The sequence below is a fragment of the Pichia kudriavzevii genome, chromosome 2 (assembly GCF_003054445.1).
Source record: "Pichia kudriavzevii chromosome 2, complete sequence".
In the NCBI taxonomy this organism is placed as follows: Eukaryota; Fungi; Ascomycota; class Pichiomycetes; order Pichiales; family Pichiaceae; genus Pichia; species Pichia kudriavzevii.
The window spans coordinates 2,322,345-2,343,350 of NC_042507.1; the positions used below are offsets into that span (position 1 = coordinate 2,322,345).

Sequence of the window (21,006 nt, forward strand, 5' to 3'; positions counted from 1 at the left end):
TTTATATACAGAATTATTTATTGTAATAAAGTTAATAAAAAAATATTGTTACTTTTATAGTACTACACGTTTCAGACGTAGAATGCCACAATAACAGTGCTTAAGCCGAAATCAAAAACTAAATTACAAATTAACCAACTTAGGAAGTACAAGATCTTAGGGCTAAACACTGTCCAGATGAATAGATGGAACCTTAGGTGGTAGGCACATACCAATAGTAAGAGGCCAGATGTGGAATAAAAGACGAAATTGAAAATTAGTCTATCATAAAGCAGTTTCCATTTAACTGCTTGTACCTTTTCCTGAGGAACCTTACTAAAAGTCATATATAAATGAGCAACTGTCCAAAAAATGGGACCTGCCCAATTACAAGTATAAGTCAGAAGCCCTGACAAAAACATATTGTAACTGGTCAAACCGTTGAACGAGTTCGTAAGATCCACGGAAGACAACGAATTTGTAGAGCCAAATTGGAAGAAGGTAAGATTTTGCATAAGCAAAGTAAACAAGTTGAATATATTCGAGTTAGTTGTTGAGTTTGGAGATATAGCCTTGAACCCATTTAGAATGAAGAAAAGAATAAAGAATATTGGAACGTTGGCATAATTTGTCTGTGAAATCAGTATGAAGGAAAATATTGCCAGGATGTTAGACAGATAATGGCTTGTGCTTCGTCTATTGTTGAAGATGTATTTGGAAATACTAGGCTGAATTAGCTGAATAATCAGTGCTGACAACCAAACTAATTGTAAAACTGAGAATATGAAATTGTTGATCTTGTTAACATCGGTAAGCTGCGTAAGCTCACTCAATGTTGAAATAAACCTGTTACTCCAACCTGGCATATTAAGTGCTTCATTATTGATATCGTACGCTTCGGTTAGAAATGACAACATCTTAGATGCACCTATTGGGAGGGAAAGCATAGTAAATAAGACTTGGAAAATATGTGTATAAATGCCCTCTGCCATGTGTACGTTCACAAAAATGTTCATGGTTAAAAATGTTAAAAACAATAATCCACCATATACATTAGGTCCAGTTTTCGGTGACATTTGATTTATATACGTTGAAAGTTTCATGTTGGACTTCATGTTATATTTTTGTCCACTATTGTTCCATGCTTTAAGTAGTCTCAGACCAACCATCATCGTGATTACACTGAACCAACTTATATGGGAGGACCTCAGGTGTTTCATGACAATATAGAGGACAAATAAGCTGGTAAAGAACCACCACATATGGTGTTCCTCTTCCACAAATGATGAAGCAATAAAGTTAGCTGAATACGTAACAAAGAAGACAACATCAAGAAATGCAACAGAGAATCTCCTCTTAAAATATAATCCAAACAAAACAAAAGCAATGATGGTTAGAGCAAAATAGCCGCTTAAACCAGCATATATTTCAAAGTAGTTGTATGCAGAAGATGTTTTAGATAACTCGTACTTGGCGTCTTGAATGTATTCAAGAAGTTCCGGAATACTCGTCTTCGGAAAGGAGGAAATCATCTTATGTGATTTATCCAATAAAACTTTCAATTGCAAGGCATTTTTAATTAAAATGTTTCTTTTTTCCTCTTCAGTCTGGTATAAATCAAGTAAGTGGGGTATGAAGGCGCCTAGGTTATTGATAGGAACCGATATACCAATCAACTCGGACAATGTTGGAACTAAATCAATTTGATCGATTCTAGAAAAGTAATCATAATTATCGTTCCACATAATAGGCGCATGCTGGTGAGTGTCTGGTTTATTCTTCTTGAACTTTTGGGAAACAAACATTAAGGCAGCAGATGTCTCGGCAGTTGAAGATCCCCCATGGTTACCAACATCATTCATACCGTGATCTCCCATAACAATGAAGAGGGAGTTCGGATTCTTCAGAGTAACTTCATTGAATATCCTCTCAATTATGTGATCCATTTCCTTTTGCTTCTCTGGCATATTCGAACTATCTGGACCACCTCTATGACCAATATGGTCCAACCCGAGATAATGTAGAATCAAGCAATCCCAATGCATTTTCCCTTCATCACTCAACTCAAAGTCAAGATGCCTTGTAACATTATTATCAACTATAGTAAAATCGGAAACATAAAAACTTGCGGTACCTTCAGTTTTGGCAAAATAGTTTGGAAAGAGCTTATGCCAAGTATCATCTCCAAACATGTTTATTTTCCAGCCATTTATAAACATCTGCTTAATCCACGAATCTTGATCACCCAATGAAGAAGATGTGTCATCTTCAGCAATATTCAAAACAGCATCGATAAAATTCGGGGTCGAACCGGTGGTTATACCTTTTAACCGTGGCAATGTAACCGTTGGTGGATTGGAGAATGCAGTGAAGCCAATTCCATATCCCGTGTTTAACAAATTGTGTGCAAAACTCATGCGTGATTTATTGGAAAACAAAAAGTCTGCCCTCAATGCATCTATCACCATCACAACTACCTGGTCAAACTGTGGTTGTGGTTCAACGTACCCTTGTGGTTCACGTGTTCTGTATTCATCTACCTCCGCAGGTGTCAACAACACTTTTGTTGGGAAAAACCCCTTGCAGAAAAGCAAATACGATACCAGTTGTAGGAGCAGCAAACCAAACAACAGAAGAAACCTCATAGTTACACTCTTTGATAGTATAAACCTGACTTGAACTCCTTTGTTCAAAGACTATGCCCACCTAACAAAAAAATAACGTGTTTGGTGTCAATTTTCACCTAAATTTCGGTTCTCAACAATGCACTTTTTTTTCCTGGACTTTGTTAATTCCGAATTTTCATTGAACTACGGTTTTCTGATTCATAACTACAAATTTATTATCATCCGTTCGTAGAATGGTGTTGCCATCACTTGTTTGTATATGGTAGTTTATCACGACTTTTTGGCAATGTTCCACCCATTGCTTTTCATTTATACATGTTTGGTATTTGTGTTTTTGTGCTTTAGATCCCAAGGCAAAAGGCTTGTTTACGTGTAAAGAAGTCGGTTTATGCTGCTTTTCATGCTCATATGTTTTCTTTGCTTTATCCAATTGCCTTTACGCTGAAGTTGGCTCACTAATGGCCCTTCAAATCTTGTTGTTTCAGATACCACCGAAATCCGATATCTATTAAGGCGCCGGATGGCTCTGTACCCTTCTCCGAATAGTAGCGAGTGGGCTCCCAGGTACTTGAAAGGCTTTCTTTCTTTCTCCCTCTGTTGTGAAAATCATGGGGGTTTCGTTTTTTTTCGCTGGTCGTGGGAATGACACAAATTAATGGAGAATGGTGCATATTTGCTAGGTTGATACTTCACTAGATGGACCACTGAAAGTTCTGCAGGTATCACAATATAGTCTTTCCTAGATAAGAATTTGACCGAAATGCAAATGGTAAGAGCATCTTTAAGATTGTTCAAGGCCCCAACCCCCTTCTTAAGACTCTATTCGTCCTCTCCATTTGCCAGAAGAGGACCTTCCCCACCGGAGTTGGATCCGGAAGAGCAGAAGGAGTTTGAGAAGCTCCAACAGGCTTCCAATACACAAAACGCCATTGACGAGTATAATGAACAGATGGGATTCAAGAAGAAGAACGATGCGCCAAAGATAGAGACCTCAGACGTTGGTACCTTTGGAACCATTTTGAAAACTATTCCAGAGTTTGAGGGCGATGTTAACCCTGACACCGGTGAAGTTAACGGTCCAAAGCAAGACCCTCTCAAACATGGCCATGGCGAGTGGAGCTTTAATGGTAGAACTACCGATTTCTAGGCGCTCAAAGTGGTGAGGTGGTTGATTCCGTTTATTTGTGTGGTCGCTATTTGATTTACTTGAAGCATTTGCTTCATTATAGTATATTAGTTTTATATATAAATACTTAATCCAATTGAAAGCTGTTTATCCTTTCAACTAAAGTGTCAATAAAGACCTTCTGTGAAGCTAGGTTTTGTCGGAAGACAGCGAGCGACCGTCTATTATGATAATCATTTAGAAGTTCTTCTTTGTTCTTCAAGAGTACACTGTCCTCGGCATTTTTGACGTTTGAGACCAACTCGTTCAATTCTTTCAGTTCTCTCTCTTTCCTTATAACATAGTCTCTCATACGCGATAATTCCTTGAAGTATGCGTTTTCTTGATAGGATATACTGACACTCTTCATATTACCCTTGGCTTCAAGGATTTCGGTATTATTCATAACCTTTGCCATTTTCACTAAAAGTTGGTCTTGCCTTTCCTTTGCTTCCAAAAATGCGTTTTTCAATTTAAGGTAATTTTGAAGAATTTTCTCCTTTTTCATCATTACTGTATGGTATGCGGTTAGTTGCTGATGATACTCAACCGATAGCATCTTCAGTCTTTTGGACAAAATGGATAACACTTTGTACAGAATTAGTTGACCAGCACTGACTAATTCGGTGAAATTATGGACAACCTTCAAATCATCCAGAGTAGTTTCATCCTCATTTAAAATAATAGTAGGACATTTCTTCATTGCAAGAGTAATCTCGGTGATTTTTTGCAATGACTTCTTGATCTGTGGAACGTCCTCCTCCTCAAAAGTACGAACTAACTCAGATTTGTATAGGCTGTCTTCACATACCTTGGTTTTACCATTGTCGTATTCTCCCTCTTCATATTTGGACTCCACTGCAACGCTAATTAGAAACATGCTTAAGATGTCTTCTGTATCTTTCTTGACTACCATAGCAAAAACATCTCGGGTGTTCCAAGCAAACCAAATCTGGTTTTCATGGCTTCTAAGGTGAACACTCGAGTCCAAACTCTCCTCCTTGGGCAAGTTCATCTTTCCAAGATTTATGATTTCTGTTGGAAGCCTTTCACTTTCGCATAACTTACTGAATTCGGATAAATCGCCTGTTTCTAGACCTGATGATAACAAAGACATCCATTGTGAAAAGTCAACCTGGATAACAGATCCATTCGATGCCGTTAGAAAAATAGAGTTGTTACTCACCGGGTGCGCAGTGGCAGTGTCAATGGACCCGTGCTTTTCATCAAAAAACAAAGTTTCAAGCAGCTGGAAAGAATCTTCAGTATCACCGGTTTGATGTTCAAAAATCATTCGGGACCCATGGTTTGTACTAAAAACAACAACTGAGTGATCAAACACAATAACCATCACTCCATTGGGCAATGTCAACAGTTTAATAGCATTTTGCGCATATAAATCTTCAGGAAAAGATTCCAAACACAGAGGACCAACTAACTTTCCCCTCCGATACACAGCCGGAATAGTGTTCTCAATAACTATTGATAAAGGATCCCTCGTGTTCTGCAAGAGTGCTGCAACCTTGACTGAAGATAAAAGCTTTGATTGCTCGATTTCATCTTCAACCGTTTTGAACGTCAATGTTGTTAAATCAAATAAATCTGATAACCATTCCTTAGAAACTGAGAGTTCAGATGGAAAGAAAGGAAAGATCTTGTAAATTGACGCATCAGACGTTAACAAGTATAGAGTGATGTCATCTTGTGGTGTTAACTGTTTTGAGTCGCTAAAAATATCCGCCTTTGAAGAACCAAAGCAGATGGAGACAGGATCAACAATGGACGACTCATAATCAAAAGCACCTGTGTTTAATTCGTGCAACGCTACTCGTTGGACATATTCTTTCAATGATATATTTATATTATAGGTTAAGATTTCATGGTTGGTTAAAACAACAATTTCCGAAGAATATTTACTTTTATTGTTAAAAACAACTTGTATAATCTGGGTCCCCTGTTGAAGTGTCAAATCGATTTTATAGGTGACACTAAAGCTGAATTTCGACCCTTCTCTAGTTAAGGAGAAAAGCCATATGTTTGAATGATTGTAAATACAGCATAATTCTTCAGTTTCGTTTAATAAGATTTCAGAAGGCATAAAGTTCAAATCATCAATCAAATCTATGGTGGAGCTGCCTGTCTTCTCGCTTCCATTTGGAATTAAGTTGGTAAGGAGAACTTTGTTGTCAGTAACAGTGATGATTTCATGTCCGTTTCTTCTTGTGATTGTTCTGTATTCATTGGTAGACGTAAATTCTTTGGAGCACGCAATTATGGCGTCTTTAAACGTCCTAGACATATTCACAAAATTCAGCTTTGCTGCTCACAAGTCAATAACTAATAATCACTTAGGTGATTGCACCAAACTTATGATACGCAACGTTTGCCATATGAATAAAATAAAGCTACAAGATTTTTTGTTTTTTTTTCAGCGACAAATTTACAAGAAATCAAACTGCTTCATTTTATATATTAGTATTTTACTCCAGTAAATTCTTCAGGAAGTCATTGAAACACAAAACACGAACACCCCATTTTGACGCCAAATTCTGTTTGCGGACAGAGTTTGTTATAGGTGATGATACATGATGACTTGAAAGTCTTTCCACAACAAGAAGTTCACAGCTTTTGTCAAAAATAGGGCTAAATTCCACCCAATTTTCTAATTTTTCCTTGACGATTCGTTCAATTTGTGATAGATCTGTTCCTTGGAAGCCTGATATACACGTTTTCACCTTTTTTTCGGATTTAACTGTATCCACACTCTCTTGGAGTATACGAATCCTGAACTCTTTTGTTGTGAATGCTGGTATGATCAATGGCTTGCACCAAAGGCATTGATCGAAATCCACTCTTTCGTTGTAAATAAATCTCTCAATAGCAAACTCTGTGACCACGTACCTAGAACATGTGTCAGCAATAACATCATTAAACTTATAGTTAATCACTTTAAAGTCACACGGGCTCTCATCTTCAGTAATTTTCCCGCCAAACTTAGAGATCACTTTCTGTAGTTTGTGTCTTTCATCATCCGTGTAATGCTCTAACTTGAAGGTATATGCCCCCAATATTGAACCTTTCGGGGCTATTATAGGTTTCTTTTCTTGTTTTGTATCCTTGACAATCACTTCCTTCTTTTTCATCATCATCCTCTTAAGCAAATCGGGGCTTGATAACGCAGACTCCACTGATTTGGGTTTTTTCTTTTTGATTACAGAATCCCAGAGTGCATCTGTTTTTGTTGATTTTCTGATCTTCACTATATCGTCTTCATCAGTGTCCCCCTTTCCAAATTTTCTTTTGAGATCATTGTTGGCTGACAAACTTACATTGGTTGGCAGGACAGCACCTTCAATACTACATTGTGGGTCACTTTGAACTCTGCTTTTAATGTATGATTCCAATTGTCGATCACTCTCTTTATCTCTCCACTCTTTCAGTTTTTCCCAATCACAAGCTTGATCTCGTCGTCCCAACTGATATGTTTTGACATAAAATTCACTACCCACCTTGTCTTCATCGTTCTCAAAGTTCAATCTCCTCACAATATTAGTAACGTTGGTGGATAGCTTATAAAACACTGTATTTAGCGGTAATCCTCTTTCCAAAGTATCAAAACACCAATCAGGACTTACAACGGGTATCCCCCATTTAACAGCTGCCACATACCTTTGACCTTCAGCAACCATACTTATTAGTACATCAGTGTCATTGGTCAAATGACTCACGGCTTTACCTCCATTATTATTAATGATTAGTCGAATTTTGTCCAGCATTCCATCTTCCAAGCGGCTTAATGAAACCTTTAAATTTTCAAACGGTTTTATGGATGCTAATTCAGATATATCTTTTCCAAAATTATCTGAATCACATATCTCCCTTAAATCAATGACTTTAATGTCTGGACGGAAGGATGCAACAAACATGAATTTGCGAGATTTCAGCCATATATTATGGCTTCCACGTTTGTTTATTACTAGGACTTTCACATCAGTGGTCAAATCTGGACTATAAGTAGTATTGGCATACCTTTCTCTCACTATAAGCTCAAGTTCACTTTTCTCTGTATCCGATAATCCTGTTGAAGTGATAAAGGTATCAGAACTCATCGTTGGTGGAATTACACTAACCAAGCAGAGGAAAACACATAATAGGGAGAAAATTACTTACGCTTGTCAAAATATTTATCCATCTTGGTCGCAAACACTCTCTAGTGTCCCCGACAATACGAAAAATTCGACATCAGTTACTTAACCCTATATTACCTGTAGCATTCATGTTAGAGGACAAAATCTAGTATATGTATAAACTTAATACCTGACTAACTCTATATAGATTTTTTTGCACAAAAGGAAAAGACGAAAAAGAAACAAAAAATTAGATATTAATGGTGTATAACCTGTCAAAGTCGAAATCTTCATTGACATGGCCAATAAAGGTATTCCAGTAGTAAACAATACGAATCAAACACCAATTGTAAATAATTTTTGGAAAAATATAGTATGACTTAAGAACCCATAAGGCTGTCTTTAAAACGGCCTTCAGCTCTTCAACAAAGATTTCTAAGAATGACCCGTTGTCTTCTGACCGACTTATGTCTGGAAATATCACATCTTCGTAAATTTCGGCCTCTTTCTTGAAAAGGTCGGGTGTTTTCACAAGGTTCTTCTTTCCTTCCTTCTTTGTCTCGACACTCCGAACAACCTCGTTATTTGGGTTGAAATCGAATGTTGTATTGATGGTAGATTCCTCTGGTTCACCTAGTTCTTCCTTTCTATATGCTTCTTCATAGAGTCGTTTGAAGTTATTTATACTTTCAACACTCTTACTCAATCTGTCAAAAGTATTAACTAAAGCTATCAGTTCAATATTGGATAAATCGACATCCATGCTTTCTCTATCTTTCAATTCAAATAAAACCTTCAATGCAGTACCGTAACCCGTAGTCTGGAGTTTACCCCACAATCTACATCTATCACAATGGACACAATCCATGATTCTAGTAATATTCTTGAAATTTTCTCTAATTTCTTCTTTCACTGTCAAAGAATCTTTCTCCTTAAATAATATATTCTCATCAAACATACACTCATCTTTGTGATCGCTGAACTCAAGTGCTGGATCAGACAATTGTTTGAACTTAGCCTTGAACTCATTTTCCCTTTCCACGAAGTTAGAATCTTCACAATACGCTAGTCGGTCAAAAACACCGTGAGTCTCTAGTTTGAGCAAGGCCTTCAGAACAACAATGTAATTCAGATAAAGATTAGCTATTCTATCTGGGTGGTTACCAACCCTAATCATGAACTGTTCTAAATTTGGTTTATAATCCATGGATTTCTTATCAAGATATTCATTTGATAAATGAGTCGAAATTGAGGCATGCATACCACTAACAATTTTGTAAAAAAAGTTCTTTTCAATACATTGATCATGACCTAAGTTGAAACAGTTTTCATTATAAACGTTCTTCCAAATCTGCCAGCTTTGGTCACCACCATAACCAGTGAACCTCTCTGGGTTAGCAACTAGATCAACAAAAACAGTATCATGGATAAACCCATCTAGATCACAATAATCCTTTGTACTGTTAATGGATGAATCAACTTCATCATTAAGTTTCTTGACCAAAACTGAGTCTTCCAATTTACCCAAAGCTTCAGGCTGCCAAATTTCAGGCAGATCCTTAAAGTCGTCGATCGTATCAACAGCACAAGTTTGGTGCATACAGAACCCAGTTGCCTTCCAAAAGGGACACTCTTTATATAAGTTTAACCTGAAAATCCTGAAGAAATTTTCCTTGACTAGTTCTTTAATAACAGGCCTAATTTTTTCATTCAACTGGTTAATGTCCTTGAAAGTTGCTGAGGTTGACTCATCAACTTTAGATTCCAAAAACAGCTCATAAACATCATCACGAAACGGTGTCCTAGTGAATTGGTGGTAATTATCAAACTGCACAGGTTGTGGTGGCTTTTTCTCGTATTTCACTAAAATGTCATCTTCAACTGGATCAAATGAAAATTTACCCAATTTCCCCGTATCGGCTAATGTGAGCCCTGCAAAGAGGAACATCACAAACAGCATCCGTCTTATCACCTGTATGTACTTCATCTTATCTTAAGAAGCTCTAGGTATATCACACTTGTCTTTGCTAGACTCAGAACAGTGAAAGTTCTTCAAGTTGCCACCTATGTATGTCCGAATTTTCTAAATAGGTAACAACGCGCCTTACGTGGCAAGGGTTGAAAGGGGCTCAGCAACCTAAGGCAATAATGGTGAGATCTTCTGTTTACTTCTAAAGGACACGTAACTGCAAAATGCTGTACGTTAGAGTGAAATTGAAGTAAATACACCGGAGAAAGGCGGGGATTAATATACAAGCAATTTACAAAATTACAAATGTGGCAACATCGAATTAGGTTAACATAACGTTGGTCTTCCAATCCCTCAACACATCAACCCAACTATTACTTTTAACATTGTGATTCTTGCGCCTCCAAATTTCTAGCATAATTTGCCTGGCATTCCAATAGGTACCAATACCTGTCTGAGCAATATCTTGCCCCCATTTATTGAATCCGTTTTGTAAATATAATGTCATTGCTTCACTACCGGCAATGAAGCCTTGCCAAAATAAGGGTATAATATACGAAGTTTCTTTATTATTCTCTAGAATTTCTTGAATTTTGTTTAAATGGTGTAGAACTTTCTCAATCCTTTCTAGTAAATACATTGGATTGATATCTTCAATAAACCTGTAAAAATAAATGACAAGAGCGTGATAGAATGACATCACATGATGATAAATACCCTCGTGTCTGGGTGAAATGAACCTCATTTGTTCTTCATCGGCATTCTCGGTTACTGAAGTATTTTCATCATCTTCAACAACCAGTGTCCACTCTAATTTCCAAGTTAACAGTTTAAATTCTAATTGTTGAGATAACTCTTCAAAAAAATCAGGTATAGGTAGATTATGATCATCGTGATATTTCTTGAATCTTGTTAATGGAACAATTTCACTAAACATTAGAATGAGGGAATTTGGTAAGCCATAAATAGCATCCGATGACACGACTTTATCATCAAGTTTGTTCTTAGAAGGTTGAAAACTATTCCTAGTAATATCAACAAACGCAGGAATGTTGGAACTCTCATTCCCAACATTGGAACTTTTAGCACTTTCATGGAATTTTTCGTCGTTATCAAATTTCTTAGCGGCATTCACTTTGCCGTTACTACTACCATGATCTTCCTCGACATCACCATCTACACCATCTACACCACCACCAACAACATTATCATCATCATTGTTCACAATAAATTCAATCCGAACCTTACCATTATCCGTGATTTTTTCATTATATTTACCCCTTTTATTGTTCGAAGCAGTGGAACCAATTCCACTACCCGGTGTAGTTAAAGAAGTTGTATTTTGTTTAGATGATAATTGTGAGTCATATTTCGAGTATTCAAACTTATTCAAGTTTGAAACCGAATTTGCTTTATCAATGTATTGCTCTCTATAGTGGGAGCCGGTTTTACCTAATTTATTTGTTTTAAAACTCCTAAATATACCTCTAAACTGACCACTATTTAATTCGTCCAATTGTTCGATTGTTGGTTTGGAACCAGTTAAAAAATTCATGTAGTTGTTTTCATTTAAAAAAATTTCATTTTTTTGGATATTTTCCAAACTCGTTGAATCTTGAATCAACTTTAAAGAACTGAAAATTCTGTGTAGTATAATTGCCTTTGAAGATAATTTCTTCTTGTGTTGCATCTTCTTCTCAATGATTTTCTCACAATGATCCAAATGAATTTTACAAGAACTCATGGTCCCCCAAACGACATCAATGGTCACCATTGACAAGACAGCGACTAGTACATCCTTATATTTTTGGTTCAATATATCTTCTTGCATGCATTTTCCAACAAATTCATTGGCCTGTCTTCTTAATTGGATACCCAGGTCAACATAATATTTCATCTCATCTGAGCCTCTAACAAACTTGCTTTGTAAATTGAATGCACTAACAGCTAACAAGGCATTTAACAATCCATTTCTAGCATTCGATGTTCTACCCAAGGACGCCAACTCACCGATAGCCATTATAGCACGAGGAAAATAGATGAATTTCCAAGGGTTCTTAGCTAGTGGTATAACTGTCATCATGTCAGCAACATCTTCAATATAGTAGTTAAGCAAATATCGAGCCATTGGATGCACATTAAGCGATGTTGTCGGAATACCAAATTTGTCAATTGCAAGAGATTTAGGTAACGGGGTGTTCTCTAAAATTTCCATAATATTTTTAGGCATCTTGACACCATTTGAAGCATGAATTTTGATTTTGTTATCAACGATTGGTTGATTAACTTGTTTAAATTTGTTGTTCAGATTTGTCGTAGGTACAATGCCGGGATTGTGGTTTTCTATATTGGGAGATGAAGAAGAGGCAGAATGCTCTATACTTGAAGGGGTGATGCCCTGTGCCTGATCCTTATCCATTGATAAAACAGAATAAATATCTTCTGAATGTGCTGTGCGTTTCTCTTGATGATTTTGGGGCTCCACAGAAGATGAAGGCTGGAAAGTAGCATGACCACAATCATTAACTTTGTGAACTTTATAGGTGCCTAGTTCATCGACACTGTTTCTACCTTGAAATAACATGTGTAACATTTCATTTGGTACATGATCTTGAGTTATATCATTAGATTGCCTATTCTGGGATTTCTGAGTTCCCAAATTATTACTAAAAGTATTTGCATTTGATTCTAACTTGGAATTCTTCATTGGAGATCCCATCTTAGTAGAATTGGTGTGCTCAATTGAGGATGCTTTTATATTGAAAATGGAACCCATATTTTTATTAAGCATATGGTTTGAATTGGTTGTTCTTAAATTATCGGGAGTAGAATTGGTGTTATTGTCATTCTCCATATTGGCCGTGCCATTATTTGTATTGAAACTCTGACTATTGCTATTACTATCGTTGTTGTGGTTGTGGTTGTTATTACCAATGGTGCCTCCACCTGTGTTGACTAAATTTTGGTTTTCTAAATCAAACATATCAAGAAAATGGGTATCACCATTTAGTGCAGATGCAGTCAACAATGCAGCATCTAACAATTCTGTACTTAACCATTCATTGCCAATTGGAGCTTGTTTATTACTCGAATCCAAATAATTAGGAATCTGAACAATTGAGTTTGAGACATTTTGAGGATACATAAAGCTCTGGTCTTTCAAAGTCCTAAAGTTTATCTTGTTATTGTTGTTGTTATTATTATTAAAACCATTCTCATGATGCTCACCATTGTGATTGCAAGAATGATAATAAGATGATGGAGTTAAAGGAGTATTTGCTGTCGGGGTGTTTGCTGAGGATGTATTGCGAGAATCAATCTTTCTTCTCTTGATAGAATTAGACTGTGACTTGTTGTATGTGTTGTTGGTACTGGTGCTGGTACTGATGCTGGTGTTATGGTTATTCGTCAACCCAGAGGCATTTGCTTTGCGTTTCCTCTTCTTGGGTATAAGTTTTGTTCCTCTAAAGACACCAAAATGTCCCTTAATAATTGTAGGATCCGATTTCGATTGGATGGGCATGTTATGCAAATACCCCAAATCTGCATCCATCTCATCGTATAATCGGTAGGTTTGATGCTCGGGATACTTTACATATTCAATTGATCTTCGTTGGCAGTATTCGGTTTCTTGATTCGGCTTGGAAGGTAGTTGATAACCATATTTATCAAATTGAATTGACTGTATCCAACGGAGCTTCACGTCATACCCTTCACAAACAAATCCGGACTTCTTACACTTCAAACAGGAAGGTTTCCCCAAATCACAGGCTATCTTACGCCGCCTACAAGTGTAACATCCCGAAAACGATTTTGACCTTCTTTGGAGCTTCTTCTCTGCCATCACTTGCCACTAAAAGACGTTTGTCTATTATTATAACCGTTTCAATACACGTCAAATTACCAAGGGGGGGAAGGGGAAGGGGGTGATAGCGGACCGGACCGTATCGTCACATTGACATTGCCTGTCAATATTGGCTTCTCTTCTCTTAGACGACTGCTCTCGCCTCCTCCTGCAGCTAGCTGATTTCACAAAATGAAAATTTTTCATTTGCGCCCATTCGCTAAAAGGTGCCGTTTGTAATCACTTAATTGTTGTACACCTTCAATTACTTCTTCTCCAATTCTCACATTATCCCATCCTTCTATATCTTCTCTAGTCCATCTCCGTTTTGGTGTTTTAACTTACAACTCTTAAAACTTCATCGCAACTCCACTGAGCCTCTTTTACAAAATCCTCTTTCCATTTCTAGCAAATATCAACGCTTAATATTGCCCTTTTTATTTACTTTACTTGTTTTACTCATTTTACTCGTTTTGCCAGTTTTCCCAAACTTGGTGTTCTTTGTAATACTGGACTTGCCATTATGGACACCGTCACCACTTCCGCCACCAATGGCACTACCGTTTTGAGCATGAGCCTTCTCACTAACGTCAAACATACGATTGGCACGCGTGATTTCCTTTGAAAGGACAGACAAATCCTCCATTCTACCTAGCTTGACGGGTTCACCTCGAAGGGCAAACTTGAGGTCGCTTTCGGCAAACTTGGACCGTTTCTGTAACTTCCTCACGGAATTGGCCTCTGTAATCACATCAATGAGGTAACTGGTAACACAATCTTCCAGCATATGGATGGTCTCAATGTTTGGAGATGCCGAGTCGCCGTACGCGTAAAGTAGCGACTTGAGGTCGTTCGTAAACATCCGTTGCTTCCCCTTTGGATATCTCTTAATGACTGCCATGTCTCTGCTGTATCTATCTCTATATGATTACTTTCTCCCACTACTAGTAAAAAGTATAGGAACTAGAGACGTCACTCTCTTTCTACTGGTGTTGACCTCATGGTGTCATAAATTGCTTTTCAAGTTGGCGGCTCTGGTAACCTTGAAATTTGCAAAGGCGCGGGTAGCAATTGAGGCCCCACATCACACTTGTACCAGCAAAGAAAAAAAAAAAAAAAAAAAGAAAAAACATGTGCGCGCATAATCTATTCTAAGGGGGGGGGGGGAAGAGAAAAGAACTGGTACGCTCACAGCCAGGTGGTTCTCCTTGGGTGCAACTTGCGTGCATAATGTGTTTGTACTTGATTATTCATGGATGTATATATGTATTTGTCTGTATATGTGAATCATTAAACAATTATAGAGATATGTTTTGGTGTTTATTAGGTGGTGAAAAGCCCCTTTGTGTAAATGAGCCATACATCGTATGAAAGGGAATGCCTTTAATTGAGAACCGGGTTTTTTCCGTTCCCAATGAGGAAATTTTCTGGGAAACAATGCCAAAAATAATGCCAGAAATAATGCCAGAAAAAAAAAAACGGTAAAATCAGATATGGTAAAAAAGTGTAAAATCTTGCCGGATAAAACAAATAATCATGTTATGTGAAATATCCACAACCGTATACACCCTCTCTGGTATTCTAAAATCCACCCTCATTTTCTAGTTACTGATTTTCTCTGTTGTTGCAGCTATTCACCTGGACCACACAATGACTTTGGAGAAGGAGAAGATACTCCAGCCTAGAGAGGTTGAGGATCTGATTGCTAATGGACATGCCATTGTCGTTTACGGAGACTGTGTTTTAAAGCTTGATTCATGGATGAAATACCATCCTGGAGGTGATAAGGCCATCCACCATTTGATTGGGCGTGATGCCACGGATGAAATGAACTCGTACCATTGCGATGAAACAATTTCCATTTTCAAACGTTATAAAATCGGTAAGTTGGATTCCCCCTGGATCAACATGCTACCTCCCATCCAAGGCGGTAAATATAGGTTTCTTAATGGTGAGATTTCAGAGAAAAAACTATGTGGCCAAACAGAAGTTACTATTAGATCCAAGATTCCTCAAAATGTGGTTCTCTTACAAGGCATGGATGAATATTACCCCGTTGAAAATAAAAACTCTAATCCAATCAGAGATCCAAGAGTTGTAATCAATAATTATGATAATAACTTGGTGAAGAATGACTTGAATGAGCTCCCCCCTCTGGATTACAAAACCCAGCGTCTCTTGTCTGTGAAATATAACGAGATGCACCAAAAAATCATTAATGATGGTTTGTATGATTGTCCATACATTGAATATTTCAAGCAATTTTGTATTAATTTAACTCTAGGGCTGTATTCTTTGATATTCTTCAAAACAGGCCACTACTTCATAAGTGCAGCTCTTCTAGGGTTTTTCTGGCAACAACTTGTCTTTATTGCTCATGATGCAGGCCATATAGGTATAACCCACAATTTCCAAATTGATAACATCATCGGCACAATCATTGCAGACTGGATAGGTGGGCTATCCCTAGGTTGGTGGAAACGTAGTCACAACGTTCACCATCTAATTACTAACGATCCGATCCATGATCCAGATATTCAACATCTACCTTTCTTTTGTGTTAGTTCAAGGTTGTTTGGTAATATTTTCTCAACATATTACGAAAAGTACCTTTGGTTTGATAAATTTGCCCAATTCTTATTACCTTACCAGCATTACCTATATTACCCAATCCTATGTTTTGGTAGGTTTAACCTCTATCGTTTGTCTTGGGAGTATGTTTTAAAAGGCCAGGGCCCGAGGCATGGCAAGGCGGCATGGTTCCGGTATTTTGAACTCATGGGGCTTTCCTTCTTTATATATTGGTTTTTCTATCTAATGGTGGGGAGCTTACCCACCAAATGGGATAAATTCCAGTATATCATGGTTTCACATATTGCCACGATGATTGTCCACGTGCAAATCACCTTGAGCCATTTTGCAATGTCGACTTCGGACTTAGGACAAAGTGAAAGTTTTGTTTCAAGACAGTTGCGTACAACAATGGATGTCTCCTGTCCTGAATGGTTAGATTTCTTCCATGGCGGTTTGCACTACCAAGCAATACATCATTTATTTCCAAGGTTACCTCGTCATAATTTCCGCAAAGCTCAGCACTACGTTTTAGAGTTTTGTAAGGAAACAGGGCTCAAGTATTCAATTTACGGTTTTACTGATGGAAATGGTATTGTCATCAACAAATTGCATGATATCGCTAAGCAAGTTATCATTATGAAGGAAGCCTTGGTTGCTGAGAGTAAAAATCCACACTTGGATTGAGCGCACTTTCATCATGGAGCTAAGGTCAGGCGTCCTTCGATGTTATAGGTCAATTATATAGATAGAGTATTCATACATGTATATATGCATGTTTGTATGTATGTGTATCAAGAGCATGCTAGATATACTGAAAAAAATCTCAATACACTAGGCAAATATGGAATTTTATCTATATAAGCAATCTGCCTGGGCCGTTCATTCAACTTCGAGGTTTTTCTTAAAGAATATATAAAATTTAGAATTGAACGCATCCTTCCTAAGCAGGAAAGCTTTGGCGTCACCGTAAGCTTCTCCACCAGGATAGTGTACCACGTATAGCAATGTTCAAAGTATTCAAGACATCAGGGATAGAGGGAAACTATAGTATCTCTTCATATCCATTGTTTGTAAACAACAGTTGTTGGTCAGTTTATCCAGCCAAACATAAAACAACTAAAAAACAGTATTCTGTTTGGCAATTCCAGAAAAAAGAAATTGAACAACGTTTGACCAATGAGGGCGTCATCAGTAAAAGTAACAAACACATGATCATGAATGATATCTTTGAAAACTTGAGAACATTTATAGGAAACCAAATGAAGTTAAAGCATCCTAATTTTGTGACAGTGATTGAGCCATTAGAAGATCACAAATCTAGAGTATTGTTTGTCACCGAAAACGTCATTAACGATGTTGAAAACATCAATAAGGAAGAGCTCGATGAGATAATGATAGCTCAGGGTCTACTACAAGTTTGTACTGGTTTGAAATTTTTGCATGAATCTGTTAATTCTGTTCATCTAAACCTGAACCCTTCCTCAATTTTGATAACTGATAATTATGACTGGAAAATCTCTGGATTAACGTTTATGGAGAAAATAGTGAGTGGTGCTATTGAAAAATATATAGACCCAATAGACAATAGATTGCCAACTTTTCTAAGTATCGATTTTAGATTCTCAAGCCCCAACCTAATGTTGAAACACAGAGTTGATTATATTGATGATTTATTCTCACTCTGTTGTATGGTTTACTACTTATACACAAGTGGAAACTTATTGATCAAGTGTGAAAAATGCTCCAGTATATCGGATTACGAAAGGGGAGTTGCGAAAATGAACCAACTGCTTCAAAGTGCCAACAGTACGAACAATCATGCTTCGTTTCAAAAGATCCCAAAAAGTTTTTACCATAGGCTTATCGAGGTTTTGCAAAATACACAAGAGTCGAATACCGATGTTATTCAACTACATAAATCGTATAACATAGACGACTTAATGGAGTCCGAAATTTTCAATAATCCTCTAATCAAAGTTTTAAACACGCTTGATGGATACACCACTTTTTCAGCACATGAACGGATCAATTATTTAAAGGGCTTGAAAAATGAAATAGAGAAGTTTCCTAAGACTTTGATTATTAATAAGTTCATACCTATCTTAATTGGTTCTGTTGATATTGCGCAATTTAAGAAAAAGGAGAAACCACCAACCGAAATTGAAGAGTTGATAGTGGAAGTTTGTGATAATTTACTTATTATATCTAAATCCTTGTCACAATTAACATTCACCGATAAAGTGTTTCCCTACATTCTTTCAATTTTGAAAAAGACTCCATTTGATGGATTCAAGATACTGCTATTGAAAAACTTGTCAGTTATTCAATCTGGGTTAAATGCAAACTCAAGCAGCAATTCAAACAATGAGATGTTTCAAAAATTTTCGCTTGATTTATTTGAAAAGTGTATTGGTGACACAAACTCAATGGTTGTCCAAGAGTTAACTTTGACATATATTAAAACTATCATGCAATTTCAGCAGTACTCCACTATTACAAACAACATATTGCCTAAATTGTGTACGTTATATTCTACCACGACATCTCTCAAGGTAAAAAGCCTATCTGTGAATGCATTTATCACCATGGTATCTGATTTAGATACCAAAGTACTTGATGACCATATTATTGTTGAGACTTTATTGCCGCTGATATACAACACTTCACCGGCTATATTTTCGAACACCAAGTTTACTCAGAGTATCATCAGATTGTACAACAGTATATTTAAAAAACTCTCTGGTTCATCAACAAAGAAATTCAATGTAAAGGGAACAGATGTTGACCTCTATGACGTTATAATGGAATTAGGTTTCAATATATGGAAACTTGCCAAGTACATGTTTAATAAACAAGACTTAAATAATGTTTATCAATTATGGTCACAGATTGAGCAATTCATGAAGAAAGAACTAGATTCAAAAGCGTCGAATAGTATCCCAGAATCTTCACCAGCATTTGAAAGCACGAACTTTAATTCTAATATAGCAGCAGCCGCAATTTCTCCAGCTGCGAAAGAACAAAAACCAGTACAGGGCCCAAACATGACAGTTGCAGCAACAAACGATTACACAACACCAAAACCAGGGACAAGTACCAACACATTCAGCACAATGGCAACAATGAAACCAAAGAAAATGGTCTTAGGAAATCAAAACCCAAAAATAGCATCGACACCCCGGCTGGTATTTGGCCAAACGAACCAAACGATAAATTCTGTTGCTTCTAACACCATCGATTGGACAACTGCAGAGAGCGGCGTTATGAAGCCAACTACCCAGAATGGAAAAAAGAACACGACGTCAACATCATTTAATGTCATGCCTGCAATGGCACCTACACGTAGTAGTGTGAATGTACATGTGAATGGAGCACAACCCCCGGCTGGGGATAATAACACCATCGATGATGAATGGGGGGCTTTTGAGATAGGGTCCACCACAAAAAAAAATGAATGGGATGACTTGCTCACTTAGCACGTTTTTTGTGAACTGATAGTTTTTATATTACGTATCTAGGTAGCACCATGTTATTTTTATAAGAACACTAAACAATAATACAGCTTTTCTTTTTACTTTTCTTCAGAGAACATGCTTTCCCATTTGACGTTTTCTGTACTTTGTTAGAATATGTTTGTTGATGCTGCTGTGGCTGTAGTTCCTGTTTTTGTGGTGTTTTTTGTGATATTTTCCCTTGTGATTTTTGCTGATGCTTGTTCTTATCCCTTTGTAAACGTTTCGAAAGATGTTCATCCTCTTGAACCTGGATTTGCCTTGCCAGTTGAAGATCAGCCTCTTCTTGTTCTTGTAGTTTGGGGTCTTTGATTCGTTCGGGGGAAACGATTCTAGACCGTTCAAAGGAAAAGTTTACAAAGTCAGTGTCATTGTCTAGAGCCAATGGCTGCCAAACAATGTCACGCTGGTTAATATAACCAACGTCGGTGACAAGTAAGTAGATCCGGTTATTATGTTTAGTGCAAGTGCTATAGTGATCGTTTCTAAAAAATATGGCTATTTCGTCATCTGATAGCTGTTGTGTCAAAAGCTCCAATCCTGATTCTGTCAACTGTGTCTGTTCGGAAGACAGAAAAGTGCTGATCTGTAGAGCCATGTCATCATCGGGGTGATCTATGTGGGAGACTAGATAATCTTGGCAACTATCAAAAGTAGTCTCGATACCATTTTCATGCAACCGATCAAGTAAGTCATAGGGCATTATAAATCCATGGTACAGCTTCACCTTGAAATGGCTCAGGATTGCAGAAATCGCTTCAGAGTAGAGTCCAAAATCAGTAACCACGGGGTCGTCAAACGCCGGGTTGATCAACAACCCACTTTCCAAGACGGGGAGCGTGTTCATAATCTCTGTTGGGTCTAGGGACTCCATTCCAAGTAGAGAATCGACAAGAAAGGCATATATCTCGTCAATGGGGACCTTCTTTTGAGACTTCTCTAACTCCGTCAATTTTGCCACAAAGTCTTGCACAGACTGTGACTGTGACTGTGACTGTGAATCCCGGAGTAAGATGGCGTTAACAAGGGCAATAATATAACATGGTCCATTCTCATTCTGTCTAAGGACGGGGACCAAATTGGAGTTGACTGTGATTTGGAAGGTAGACATGGCACCGCTTTATCTACCACTATCCAGGTCTCTCCTGGCATGTTTCCCCTAAAGGAATAAGCTTCAATTGTTGGCGTATATTTTTACTTTGATAAGAA

At 37.4% G+C, this 21,006-nt stretch overlaps 10 protein-coding genes across 10 annotated transcripts; 3 read left to right on the forward strand and 7 right to left on the reverse strand.

The window, feature by feature from the left end:
- Positions 1-71: 71 nt before the first annotated feature.
- C5L36_0B10860 (uncharacterized protein) lies at positions 72-2,624 on the reverse strand (the record flags this gene model as incomplete). The annotated part of the gene is made up of 1 exon (XM_029465468.1): positions 72-2,624. One exon carries the CDS (start codon positions 2,622-2,624, stop codon positions 72-74), a length of 2,553 nt encoding a protein of 850 aa, XP_029321327.1.
- Positions 2,625-3,366: 742 nt separating this feature from the next.
- On the forward strand, positions 3,367-3,753 carry C5L36_0B10870 (uncharacterized protein; the record flags this gene model as incomplete). The annotated part of the gene is made up of 1 exon (XM_029465469.1): positions 3,367-3,753. The coding sequence occupies one exon, from the start codon at positions 3,367-3,369 to the stop codon at positions 3,751-3,753; it is 387 nt and encodes a 128-aa protein (XP_029321328.1).
- Positions 3,754-3,859: 106 nt separating this feature from the next.
- C5L36_0B10880 (uncharacterized protein) lies at positions 3,860-6,070 on the reverse strand (the record flags this gene model as incomplete). The annotated part of the gene is made up of 1 exon (XM_029465470.1): positions 3,860-6,070. The coding sequence occupies one exon, from the start codon at positions 6,068-6,070 to the stop codon at positions 3,860-3,862; it is 2,211 nt and encodes a 736-aa protein (XP_029321329.1).
- Positions 6,071-6,251: 181 nt separating this feature from the next.
- Positions 6,252-7,880, reverse strand: C5L36_0B10890 (uncharacterized protein; the record flags this gene model as incomplete). Its single annotated transcript, XM_029465471.1, has 1 exon — positions 6,252-7,880. The coding sequence occupies one exon, from the start codon at positions 7,878-7,880 to the stop codon at positions 6,252-6,254; it is 1,629 nt and encodes a 542-aa protein (XP_029321330.1).
- Positions 7,881-8,148: 268 nt separating this feature from the next.
- C5L36_0B10900 (uncharacterized protein) lies at positions 8,149-9,885 on the reverse strand (the record flags this gene model as incomplete). Its single annotated transcript, XM_029465472.1, has 1 exon — positions 8,149-9,885. One exon carries the CDS (start codon positions 9,883-9,885, stop codon positions 8,149-8,151), a length of 1,737 nt encoding a protein of 578 aa, XP_029321331.1.
- A 304-nt stretch (positions 9,886-10,189) lies between these two features.
- On the reverse strand, positions 10,190-13,711 carry C5L36_0B10910 (uncharacterized protein; the record flags this gene model as incomplete). The annotated part of the gene is made up of 1 exon (XM_029465473.1): positions 10,190-13,711. The coding sequence occupies one exon, from the start codon at positions 13,709-13,711 to the stop codon at positions 10,190-10,192; it is 3,522 nt and encodes a 1,173-aa protein (XP_029321332.1).
- A 415-nt stretch (positions 13,712-14,126) lies between these two features.
- On the reverse strand, positions 14,127-14,612 carry C5L36_0B10920 (uncharacterized protein; the record flags this gene model as incomplete). Its single annotated transcript, XM_029465474.1, has 1 exon — positions 14,127-14,612. One exon carries the CDS (start codon positions 14,610-14,612, stop codon positions 14,127-14,129), a length of 486 nt encoding a protein of 161 aa, XP_029321333.1.
- A 749-nt stretch (positions 14,613-15,361) lies between these two features.
- Positions 15,362-16,969, forward strand: C5L36_0B10930 (uncharacterized protein; the record flags this gene model as incomplete). Its single annotated transcript, XM_029465475.1, has 1 exon — positions 15,362-16,969. One exon carries the CDS (start codon positions 15,362-15,364, stop codon positions 16,967-16,969), a length of 1,608 nt encoding a protein of 535 aa, XP_029321334.1.
- Positions 16,970-17,289: 320 nt separating this feature from the next.
- Positions 17,290-19,761, forward strand: C5L36_0B10940 (uncharacterized protein; the record flags this gene model as incomplete). The annotated part of the gene is made up of 1 exon (XM_029465476.1): positions 17,290-19,761. The coding sequence occupies one exon, from the start codon at positions 17,290-17,292 to the stop codon at positions 19,759-19,761; it is 2,472 nt and encodes an 823-aa protein (XP_029321335.1).
- A 70-nt stretch (positions 19,762-19,831) lies between these two features.
- C5L36_0B10950 (uncharacterized protein) lies at positions 19,832-20,908 on the reverse strand (the record flags this gene model as incomplete). Its single annotated transcript, XM_029465477.1, has 1 exon — positions 19,832-20,908. The coding sequence occupies one exon, from the start codon at positions 20,906-20,908 to the stop codon at positions 19,832-19,834; it is 1,077 nt and encodes a 358-aa protein (XP_029321336.1).
- Between the last annotated feature and the right edge of the window lie 98 nt (positions 20,909-21,006).